At 38.3% G+C, this 13,508-nt stretch overlaps 1 protein-coding gene across 1 annotated transcript in view; it reads right to left on the bottom strand.

The window, feature by feature from the left end:
* Nucleotides 1-13,508, bottom strand: part of LOC126183845 (ionotropic receptor 25a) — a 442,093-nt gene that overhangs the window by 140,403 nt on the left and 288,182 nt on the right. The window contains exon 13 of the mRNA XM_049926116.1: nt 1,886-2,136. Within this exon, the coding sequence (XP_049782073.1) occupies nt 1,886-2,136 (251 nt within the window). The remainder of the gene's footprint in view (nt 1-1,885; nt 2,137-13,508) is intronic.

Below are 13,508 nucleotides of genomic sequence, written 5' to 3'. Positions count from 1 at the left end.
TTTGAAGGAGCTGTGGTGCAAGAAATTTAAAGAAACAACTGCAGACAAAGAAGAAGAAGAAGAACAACAAGAAGAAGAAATGTTAGCAGGAGAAGAAGCAGTGATGAAAGAAATGATCTAACCAAGATAAAATGAAAATAAAAAATATATAAACAAAGTGGAAATAAAATGAAAACAAAGAGAACTAAATGATGTGAAGTACAGAATAGGGACAGCAAAGGATGACTAAGATCAAAACAGGCAGGAAAAAAGATAGAACATGAGCAGAGCCATAAGAATGATAGAGACTAAACATGCCCAAACCATGACAACTGAGCATACCATTAGTCAAGAGGAAATTGTTGAAATTAATTAAATTATTTATGGATGTCCACCCTACCTGAGAATACCAGGGACAGGGAAGAAGATGGTTAGGAGGGGAGGAGTGGGGGTGGGGGGCTGGGGTTTGAGCATCTAAATCTATATCTACATCTATACTCTGAAAATGACTCTGAGGTACATGGCAGAGGGTACATCCCATTGTACCAGTTATTAGGGTTTCTTCCTGTTCCATTCACGTATGAAGTGTGGGAAGAATGATTGTTTGAATGCCTCTGTGCATGCAGTAATTATTCTAATCTTATCTTCATGATTGCTATGTATCTGATACATACGGGGTCATAATGTAATCCTAGAGTAATCGTTTGAAGCTCAACAACATCCTTTTTCCCAATCTCCTGTAGTTTATCTGCAGTTTGTAAATGTTGATAATTTGTACAGACTAATATTCAAATAATTAACACACTTTGAAATGTTAAGTATTTTAAATTTTGTGTTTATAAAGCTCAATAAAATTAAATTCCAATGTTAGGTTAAAAACACAGAATTCCTTTAGATTCTACAAAATACATGAAATTCCATAAAATTTCCCTTATTTTTTCCACGTAAAATGTAATTCCCTGAGAATTCCTGGTTTCCTAGAAGAGCTGCTACCCTGTGTAGGCCTATATTACAATGGGGATTGCAAGGGGAAGGCACTATAAGTCATTCATATTCTGAGAGGCAGTTTGAATGGACAGAAAGAAATTCAAATCCACTGCAATGCTGCAATGTTATCTACTTAAGCAGCATGGATGGCCAATGTTCTCATTCCATCTATTTTATTACTTGTCTAAATGTATACTGATAAAAACTATTTACATCCACTCATAAAATGCTTTACAAAAAGTGTGACACTGAATAATGGTATACTTCATATTCAAACAATGGAAACTCCAGGGAGGAATATAGGAAAAGATAGATTGCCACTTACCACAAAGAAGACACACCAACTTGCAGATAGACATGATTAAAAGACACTCTTATAGGTTTTGGACACAACCTCTATCAGTAAAGTAAGACACTCACACACACACACACACACACACACACACACACACACACACACACACACACACACACAAATACCTAATGCACACCTGACAACCAACTCCAGCATCTCGTGTGTGCTTCTCTCCCTGTGTGTGTGTGTGTGTGTGCGTGTGTGAGCGCGCGCGCGTGTGAAGGCTGTGGCCAAAAGCTATATTTTATTTTCTGCATTCTTACACCATTACTACCATTTTCCCCTCTCCCAGATGAGAATAATTTGTTTTGTAAGATGTTTGTGTCAAAATGGAGAACAAATATTAAGTTTGATTGGATAGGCAAATTACAGTCACAGGATTGCTAATGTTCTGCGTTTAAAGTCATTACATATCCCACTGCTTAGAATTTGAAATGAAGAGCAGTAAACTTTTTAAGCTGATTGTACTAAAAAGAAGCAGCAATGCTAAACAACAGCTGTAGTAATAATGATGTCATGTACACATATACAGAATAGTGAGATGTTATAAAAATGCCAACTTACTCATAAAATCGATTTTCAATAGCAGCCATTCGTTGAAAGTATACATGCGCTGAGGAGTTTGCAATAGGAGCATACTGAATCTTATACTGTTTAGAGAGATCATCTAGTGATTCCACTGGTGTATCTAGACGTGACACTGTAAGAAATGCAGCCAGGTTTGCAGTGTATGAAGCAATGATGATAAAACCAAACAGCCACCATGTAGCTGCTACGAGTCTTCCTGAAAGGTTTTTTGGAGCCTCTCCTCCTCCCTATAAAACATAAGTATCATGAAAAACTTACTCCACATTTCTATACGCAAAGACAATGAAAATTTGGTTCAGTAAACAGTTGTGAAGTGTATTGAAAACTATCAGCTATTAAAAAGTGCTTTATTTTTGTTATTCCATGAATCCCATCATAAAGGAGAGAACATGGAATAAATCAAGATATATATTAATTAAATTAAGCAATTGTTAGTAAATGTGGTAAAAAATAACTAAGATTTGAGTGCTATGGCGATCTAGCCTTAAAAATGTTAAGTGTATCACAAAAAATTGACAGAAATCCACTGCTTTGAAAAAAAGTTGTTACATCAATATTAAGTCAAATAGCTGATGTTTGACTCCTAGTCCTAGCATTATATCTTGACTTCTACTCCTTGCATTTTATCTAGATGATCATTCAGATATGTGTCATGGAAATATCTATCTGTTCAAATAAATCACAGAATTCCCAGCCTTCTTCCAGTGTTGTTTTATTTGAACAGATAACTAGTCACGAGTTTACAGCCATCCAAAACTCCATACGAGGAAGATAAAAATAAAGTATTACAAATTTGTGAAACATAAATGTGAATGCATTATGTGGAAGCAGAAAAACAAGGAGCTTATAATAGACTGACATAGAAGATACATACTCATTAACTGAACTGATTAACAAAGTATGTGATAGTGAATAGTGTACAGCATTAAGATTTGTACCCAATGTATTGAATCATATTATTTTTTCATTCTTTTCTTTTCTTATATACAGGGTGGTCCATTGGTAGTGACCGGGCCAAATATCTCATGAAATAAGCATCAAATGAAAAAACTTCAAAGAAGGAAACTCGTCTAACTTGAAGGGGGAAACCAGATGCCAGATGGCACTATGGTTGGCCCGCTAGATGGCACTGCCATAGGTCAAACGGATATCAACTCCGTTTTTTAATTAGGATCCCCTATTTTTTATTACATATTTGTGTAGTACGTAAAGAAAGATGAATGTTTTAGTTGGACCACTTTTTTCGATTTGTGATAGATGGCGCTGTAATAGTCACAAACGTATAAGCACGTGGTATCACGTAACATTCCGCCAGTGCGGACAGTATTTGTTTCGTGATAAATTACCCATGTTAAAATGGACTGTTTACCAATTGCAGAAAAGGTCGATATTGTGTTGATATATGGCTGCTGTGATCAAAATGCCCAACGGGCATGTGCTATGAATGCTGCTCGGTATCCTGGATGACATCATCCAAGTGTCTGGACCATTCGCTGGATAGTTACGTTATTTAAGGAAACAGGAAGTGTTCAGACACATGTGAAATGTCAACCAGAACCTGCAGCAAATGATGATGCCCAAGTAGGTATTTTAGCTGCTGTTGCAGCTAATCCACACATCAGTAGCAGACAAATAGTGTGAGAATTGGGAATCTCAGAAACGACAGTGTTGAGAATGCTATATCAACATCGATAGCATCCGTACCATATTTCTGTGCAACAGGAATTGCATGGCAACGACTTTGTATGTCATGTACAGTTCTGCCACTGGGCACAAGAGAAATTACAGGACGATGACAGATTTTTTACATGCGTTCTTGTAAGTGAGAAAGTGTCATTCACCAACAGCGGTAATGTAAACCGGCATAATATGCACTGTTGGGCAACAGCAAATCCATGATGGCTGCGACAAGTGGAACATCAGCGATCTTGGCAGGTTAATGTATGGTGCGGAATTATGGGAGGAAGGATAATTGGCCCCCATTTTATTGATGGAAATCTATGTATGCTGATTTACTACGTAATGTTCTATCGATGTTACTACAAGATGTTTCACTGCACGACAGAATGACGATGTACTTCCAACATGATGGATGTCCAGCACATAGCTCACGTGCAGTTGAAGCGGTATTGAATAGCATATTTCATGACAGGTGGATTGGTCGTCGAAGCACCATACCATGGCCTGCATGTTCACCGGATCTGACGTCCCTGGATTTCTTTCTGTAGGGAAAGTTGAAGGATATTTGCTACCATGAGCCACCGACAACATCTGACAACATACGTCAGTGCATTGTCAATGCATGTGTGAACATTACTGAAGGCGAACTACTCGCTGTTGAGAGGAATGTCGTTACATGTATTGCCAAATGCATTGAGGTTGATGGACATCATTTTCAGCACAATACGTGGCTAGCTCATTGAAGGAAAATAGCAAAGGTTGCAGAATGCAGTAACACTTACCGGCAGTCAAGCAAGCACAATTTCCATGCGCTACACCAAAAGTGAACTTAAACATGGCTGTAACTGACAGCGCAGTGTGTTTGTCAACATTACTTGCAGATGATGGCTTAATTAAGCATCAACACTTTCTGATATTTACCTCTAAAGAAGGGAGTGCTTGCTAGTAGATGCTTAGGAAAGAATTGGTTTGTGGGAGAAGACTGAGAGGAAGAAGGAGATACAAGGTGATAGACGACATAAAGGGAAGAGGAAATTATGAAGACCTGAAGAGGATGGCAGAAGACCGGACAGCCTGGAGAACTACCATGTGAAAACCTGCCTTTAGGCAGAACACTGATGATGATGATGACCTCTGAAGGGAAAAGAACCAACCCCGTGGTGTTTGTCAGAGCATTTCGAAATCTTTTATATTGTACACGGACCGAAGCCCAGAAAATTAGATTTGTTGTTGGATACACACAGAGTAACATTCAACTATGGGCTACAGACATGGCGGAATGTTCTCACTACTATGAACATTTTGAGAGAGCCTTTCTGGATAAATATTGGTCTGAGGCCGTACATGAGAGGCTCAGACATGAGGTAATCAAACCAGCTCCATTCAGTAGCAAACATGGAAGCTAAGTGGCTATTTTGAAAAATATTTGAATAAAACTAGATACTGGATTAAACTGGTATCTCAAGTAGACATCTTGAAAATTTTAAAGAGCCATCTACCTGCCCACATTAGGGAAAAACTCACTATAATTCTGGAACAAAACACCGAATCCTTTCTATCTGTACTGGACTCAATAGACTTTATACACAAAGAGACCAGTACAATCCAAGCCTGTTAATATGTATATAGTGGTACAGAGATTTATAGACCAACAAGTGAACAACAAATTCGTAGTACAGCACGGATGGCAACCTTACCCTACACAGACCTATGGTAACAGTAATGGTAGTCACAATGGCAATGGAGACAGCCATAAATTCAAGGGCAGATATAAAAGAAATGGGCAAAAATTTAACAAAAACAACTACAATGGGCAAGTGGAGTATGGACAGCCTGTACAATACATACAGACACAAGCTACTGGCAATAATCAGCCAATCACTTGACAAAGACAAAACAGTACCAGACAGCCGAATAATCCACAGACAGCAGAATTCAGCCAGTAAAGTAACGCATATATGCCAAGTAACATGCAAAGACATAGAGAATTTCAATTGAGAGCCTCACAGTGTACTAAATGGCGTAATCAAACACGAACAGTCCATATAGTGGAAGTTACGCCTAACCCAGAGACCGATGCCACTGCGGTGCCAGAATACTTGAACTGTTCATGGTAGGCCCCCATTCTGTGACCTAGGAGGAGAGTGGGGGCATGAGCTGAAAATGTTTACATATTGAAAAAAGGGTTGTATACCCTCTAAGTTGTATATATATATAATAATTTTAGACTTAGACTGCTGGAAAGTAACATTCCAGAATTTATGTTGGTAGTTGTAAAGGAATTTTTTTTGTGTTTTTTCTTATATGTCAAATGTGTAAATGATAAGATGAGTGGTTGTAACAAGGAAGAATTTTATTTTTATGTGTCTAGAGATGATGATACTCTAAACACAATGCTTCGCCTTGCGTGTAGCTCAGTTGAAAACAAATAAATGAATTTGTGAAATGTGTGGTAGCATGCAGTGCAATACACAACTCACCACAATGCAAGTGGCATCAGAGCAATGCACCCGCATGTGCATTGGGGAGCAAGTTAGTAATGAACCACAAGCACATGCACGCCAGAAGATACAGCTGGCTGGAGCACCCAAAATAAATTTGATGAGCTACAGCCCACACTAGCATTTGTAAAGCCTATTGAATATACAGGGACATCAAAAATTAAAAGAGAGTCTATCCTATCTACACAATACACACACACAGAGATAAGGTAACAGATTTTATACACAGGAAAGGGACACTACAAGACTTAAGCTATGCTACTATATACATTATATCTATATATGACAATATTTACAAATTTAAGTATTGAAAGTGCATGCACTAATTATACTTGATGGATGAGAAAGGTCTCACTATAATAATAATAATAATAATAATAAAGATTTTATTGTCTTTAGGCCATTACAGCAATTGACAACGTCAAATGAAGTTACAATTTATAATACAGTGTGATAAGGTATTGACTACTGAAATATTTTAGCTTATATTACGATAAATGTACAGTGGGTCATATGTTGGATTGCTGCATTTTACAGTTGAAGAATTCATTGATATCATAGAACGGGTGGGCAATAAACCATTCATGCAGTCTTTCTTTGAATGTATGTTCAGGAAGATCCTGTATGGCATGTGGCAGCTTATTAAATAGTTTGTGCCCTGTGACTTCATAGCTATTTATTGATTTTGATAGCCTGTGGTAAGGCATGTATATGTGTTTGATGCTTCTTGTGTTGTAACAATGTACATTTTCTCTACGTTTCACATCTTGTAGGTTCTTCTTCGTAAAGATTAAGACATTGTATACATAGAGGTTTATTACAGTCATAATTTTTTGTTTGGTAAATAAGGGTTTGCAGTGAGCCTTATGTGAAGAATTTGTAATTATCCTAATGGCTTTCTTCTGCAATAATAGGATGTCATGTATATGACTACAGTTACCCCACAAGATAATGCTATAGGATATTATACTTTGGAAAAATGCAAAATAAGATGATCTGATGTATGTTTCGGGTACACAATTTCTGAGTTGTCTTAATAAATAAATTACTCTAGATAGCTTACTACTAATATAGTTTACATGTTGGCCCCAGGATAACTTTTCGTCTAAATAAACTCCCAGGAATTTAACAGAACTAGGGTCATCAGATAGTGGCTTGTCTATTAGAGTGAAGATTATCTGCTGAGTTTTATTTTCATTTAGCAGGAAACCATTTGCTCTGAACCAATATGCTGCATTAGTGAGTGTATTTTCAGCACAGGTTTTAAGATCATTAAGATTGTTACTGCTATGAAGAAAAGTCGTATCATCTGCATACAAAACAGTGGTGGATCTAATAAATGAGGGGAGGTCATTGATCATTATCAGAAACAGGAAGGGCCCCAGTACAGATCCCTGAGGCACACCTACTTTAATATGGAGGTAAACAAACGAATACAGTATAAGTGGCAAACTGAATAAGAGGTCATACTGCACCTCTCATACACCTTATTTTTCAGATTTGTAAGGTAAGTAGAGATGCAACATGACATTAAATTAGTTTTATGATAGCACAAATGCACTCTGAAGTGAATGAATACATGGTTGAATATATGAAAAAGGTATCAGTAGCCATCAAGCCACTATAAACTTACCTATGAAGATTTAGTTTTAAGTAGTATTAAGTTTTTTATTCCAGGGTACAATGCATCAACATATACCCAAGTGAAGAAAGATGAATGCTTGTAGAGTGTTAGTTACCATATAAACATAAGAAAGGACCACATCACAAGTGAATATAGTTGTAAGTTTACAATATGTATGAATGTGATAGTGTAAAGGTATGTGAAGGAGAAAACAGTTGCAGTACATTGCATATCACGATGCTGAACTAAGGTTGAGTACTACCAAATAACCAAGGGGTTGAAAACTAACTACTGTGAGTGTTGAATACCCATGAAAGCATCAAACACCTGAATTACATTGAAATTTTTACGCACGTTTGTTACTTATGTAAACATTGTTTTACACTCAGTATATGTAACATATTATATTGATGGTACAACTCTGTAAACCTCAGGATATGAAATGGTTATCATTTATAAAATGAACACAATTGTATCAAATACTTATTCAGTGTTTAAAAATGCAGCTGCATTTTTAAACACTGAATAAGTATTTGATACAATTGTTATCATCAGATTTTAATTGTGTTTGTAAACAACAAACTATTTTGTTCTTGGGATCACAGTTAAGTCTGTTAACAAGACATAACTGAGCACATAAGCGCCTTTTCAAGGAATTTCCACAATCCTGCAGTATGTAGATCCTTCCTGGAGAATGCTAGAGAGGTGAGGCCATGTGAAGTTAACTGAGTGACACGTAGCATCTATTGTAGCAACTATTGTTTACTTCTTTGATTCTTTTGATTTGATAATTATGCTCTGACAAGAGGTCATTGAAATTGAAATGAAATGTATGTCAATTTATGCTATAAATGAAAACAGAATCTATTAGTGTATGAATTTTATATGAAGCATATATAACAAAACGAGAGTAAAATACGTACCCCTACAATTGGAAGTGAATAATGTAATGAAAATGAAATCTAACAAAATGTACTGAAACAAAATGACAAGTAATGACCCTGTATATAAAAAGGGGAGAAAATATGTTACAGACTGTAATGTATATGAGCGACGATAATGTCATGTCAGCAAATGAAAAGGACAAGTGTATTTTGTAATTGTATTTTATTATGTTATGTGTAGAGTATGAGGAAAGGACACTACAGAAACTTTATGTAATGCAACTGTATGAAAGATGCTCAAAAATCAAGCACAAAAACATATGAAACACAGCTGCAAAGTGCTATGTGTATGTATGTTAAAACAATACATAGGTGTGTACGTGGTAAACTAAAAACAGCAATATTTCACATAGAATGAATTTTCTGTGCTTGACAATGTCATAAAAGCAGCAAGGAATCTACCTTGTTGACAGATGTCAGATGTATGGCTGGTCTCTCACTAAATAAGTGAGAGTAACAAGGTGAAATAAATTCCTCGGGCCACTGATATGGAAACCAGTTGTCACCGCATTGAAGGTTTCAGAGAGGATCATGCCACTGAACACGAGCTTCACAGATTTGTGCAGTGAAAGCTACTGTTAATGAATGACATGGACACTCTAGCCTCGCATGGGATATGAGGGTGCGAACTGTGGCAATAACAGACATTGGGATGTGTGTCCATACTTTACAAGCTAAACACTGTGCAGATGTTGACTGTCAACAATGGGACTATGCAGTTACATCATGCACTTTGTTAGGAGAGAAAACTTATATATACATGTGTTAAAAGAAGCTGACATGCCCATATCAATTGGTAAGCATTCAGTATAACGCCAGTGGCCAAAATTAAAGGCTATGCCTCTATGGCCAGGATTATCAAACCTCAAGAAGGGAAACAAGCTCAGACACTGGGCACCTCCGTATGACCTCAGTGCACAGTGGGGGGCAATTGTATTGAATAATATTATTTTTTCATTCTTTTCTTTTCTTATATATATTAAATATCTGTATGAAACAAAGTAAGAATTATGCTCTTCAATTTATTAACTCATGTATCTTCACACTTTTGTTTTGAGAAGTGGCAGTGTACGGACATATGCTTGGATTCATCACACCAACGTTGTTAAAAATGTGTATTTCAACTGCTCGTTAAAAGTGTTATAAAAAATTATTAGAAAAGCAATATTTATTCACACAGTTAAGAAGTCAACTCCTATCTGTTCATCATTTCACTCACCACCGAGATCTTGCATCAAGAGGTTCGGTGCAAACAAGATGAATTTATGTGATATCTGGAGGAGCATTCCTGCATCAGCATTGTCACAATCAAGACTAACCGCAATGGAATTCATGTGAAGCAGAACATAAATCAAATTGTGTTTATTGACCTTAAATATATCGATATTAAAGGTCTGTTGATATTGGTGTCAGTTATAGTTCACTCAGGATTGTGCACAAATTCATAAATTACCTTCAAATTTCTTTCAAGTTTTCTTTCCAATCAATTTTTCCGGTTATTCAAGCAATTATTAATGAAGTTCCATTCCCATATCCCTATTCACCAATATACACTCCTGGAAATTGAAATAAGAACACCGTGAATTCATTGTCCCAGGAAGGGGAAACTTTATTGACACATTCCTGGGGTCAGATACATCACATGATCACACTGACAGAACCACAGGCACATAGACACAGGCAACAGAGCATGCACACTGTCGGCACTAGTACAGTGTATATCCACCTTTCGCAGCAATGCAGGCTGCTATTCTCCCATGGAGACGATCGTAGAGATGCTGGATGTAGTCCTGTGGAACGGCTTGCCATGCCATTTCCACCTGGCGCCTCAGTTGGACCAGCGTTCGTGCTGGACGTGCAGACCGCGTGAGACGACGCTTCATCCAGTCCCAAACATGCTCAATGGGGGACAGATCCAGAGATCTTGCTGGCCAGGGTAGTTGACTTACACCTTCTAGAGCACGTTGGGTGGCACGGGATACATGCGGACGTGCATTGTCCTGTTGGAACAGCAAGTTCCCTTGCCGGTCTAGGAATGGTAGAACGATGGGTTCGATGACGGTTTGGATGTACCGTGCACTATTCAGTGTCCCCTCGACGATCACCAGTGGTGTACGGCCAGTGTAGGAGATCGCTCCCCACACCATGATGCCGGGTGTTGGCCCTGTGTGCCTCGGTCGTATGCAGTCCTGATTGTGGCGCTCACCTGCACGGCGCCAAACACGCATACGACCATCATTGGCACCAAGGCAGAAGCGACTCTCATCGCTGAAGACGACACGTCTCCATTCGTCCCTCCATTCACGCCTGTCGCGACACCACTGGAGGCGGGCTGCACGATGTTGGGGCGTGAGCGGAAGACGGCCTAACGGTGTGCGGGACCGTAGCCCAGCTTCATGGAGACGGTTGCGAATGGTCCTCGCCGATACCCCAGGAGCAACAGTGTCCCTAATTTGCTGGGAAGTGGCGGTGCGGTCCCCTACGGCACTGCGTAGGATCCTACGGTCTTGGCGTGCATCCGTGCGTCGCTGCGGTCCGGTCCCAGGTCGACGGGCACGTGCACCTTCCGCCGACCACTGGCGACAACATCGATGTACTGTGGAGACCTCACGCCCCACGTGTTGAGCAATTCGGCGGTACGTCCACCCGGCCTCCCGCATGCCCACTATACGCCCTCGCTCGAAGTCCGTCAACTGCACATACGGTTCACGTCCACGCTGTCGCGGCATGCTACCAGTGTTAAAGACTGCGATGGAGCTCCGTATGCCACGGCAAACTGGCTGACACTGACGGCGGCGGTGCACAAATGCTGCGCAGCTAGCGCCATTCGACGGCCAACACCGCGGTTCCTGGTGTGTCCGCTGTGCCGTGCGTGTGATCATTGCTTGTACAGCCCTCTCGCAGTGTCCGGAGCAAGTATGGTGGGTCTGACACACCGGTGTCAATGTGTTCTTTTTTCCATTTCCAGGAGTGTACATTGTTTAAGTATAACACACATTTTTTTGTCAATTCATTTAATGACTGTATGTCCTCTGTGTTGTTGCCTTACTTGTTTTTCTGCTGCTCCAAAATGGGTTCATGTTCAAGTCTCACAAATTCTGAGACACATTATTTTCCTCTTTAAGATCTGTGATGATGTAAAGTCAAAACCAGTTATCTGTTCAAATAAAATAAAATGTGAACAATAGTGTATTTTCTAAGATTTATTTTCATATGTCTTCCAATGATCAGAGTGACTGCCTTTCAAGTTATCTGTTTTCTGCAAGAATAGTCATATTTGTATTGAATATTACTACTTGTTATGCAGTTAACAAGAATCTGCCATTCTTGATTCTACATTATTTGATGATTTGTAGAGCAAATGGTGAATAAGGCATGCATCCAATTTTCTTTTGCATTTATGGTTATTGTTTTATGACTGTTGATGTTGAGAAAATTGTTAGCGGAACATGGTTGCAAGCAAGAAAATTTAGCTTCATTTAATTTATTCAATGAAGAAAATAAGAATATGTGACACACTTAATAAAAACATAAACAAATGCATTTAAAGAGTAATAATAGACCAAGAACTCTTCATTGCTGAAGATGGATACAAGGCAATGAAATCATAAGGAGCCACATATAGAACTGCTATTCTTTCACTTTGCCTCAGTTTTATATAACATTAGTCTACAACTTTAGACATTTACAATCCTTGTGACAATTTCTCAAATTCTTGCCTGCACAACAATTTTACAAAAATGTCACCTAAATGGTTTTCCATAGCAATGTACTGGAGATCAGTTTTCCTTTTCAAACATGTCTCCAGCAAACTCATACTAAACATCTAAGTGTTTTAGTCTTTTACATCCCCATTTACAAAGAGAAGCAATACAAGACTGACTTAAGTTTTTCATTTTTCAAAATTGTTAGGTGATGGAACAGCTTCTCAAAGCATGAAGATTCTACAACACAAGAGGTAAGGATTCTATTTCTGTAAAAGAAAACGCTACAGTACTATGATTTTGAGTACCTCAACTTACAGTGACACCAGGAGATTGACAGCGTAATCTAATGTTGATTTTCTATGTGAGATTTTCACCCAGATAGCATAAGTTATTACAGTTTAAATGTTGTCCTCATTTCTATAATGCATCTCATAATCTACTGTTCCTTTTATATAATGTATTATTCTCTTTAAGCCTTTCCAATGGTATACCTTTGGATCACTTTGATAGTAACTAATATAATTAAGAGCATACCTTGTTCCAAGAGAATAACAGAAGAAGCAAGGACAAGAAGAAGAGGCAGTTTCTATTATATGGAGCCAGTCATGGTTGCAGAACAGTGCAAAACATTGTGAGTATAAAAATGACTTTACAGCTGTTGCTCACATTCAATATTAACCACCTCTATCTGCTGTGGCGAGGCCATATATGCAAGATAGTGAATCATTCTTGTGCTTTTGTCATGGATGGTATAAATGACATAGCTAAAAATTAAGCAAATGATGCTATCAGATACATCAAAGTGACACTCGGTAAGTTAGTTGGCACTAAAGTGATTGTTGTTAAAATTCCACATGAACATGATGTAATGGAACAATCTATTGCGAACATGGATGTGTGTAAAGCAAATGATAGGCTTAAAGCATTATGTAATAAATTTCACAGTATGTCTTCGTTAAGTCAGTAAGCCACAAAGAGATCTGCCACACAACTCATTGCATGCACATGAATAAGATAGGTAAAAAGATTGTCAGGAAATCATATGAAATTTTTCACAAACTGGTGCAAATAAGTGCACTGCCATGGAATGGCACAACCAACCCAAACAGGAGTTATCCCACAAACAGTCACTGCTGGCGACCA

This window comes from Schistocerca cancellata, chromosome 1 (genome assembly GCF_023864275.1).
Source record: "Schistocerca cancellata isolate TAMUIC-IGC-003103 chromosome 1, iqSchCanc2.1, whole genome shotgun sequence".
NCBI lineage: Eukaryota > Metazoa > Arthropoda > Insecta > Orthoptera > Acrididae > Schistocerca > Schistocerca cancellata.
This window is presented reverse-complemented; position numbering and strand designations above follow the sequence as displayed.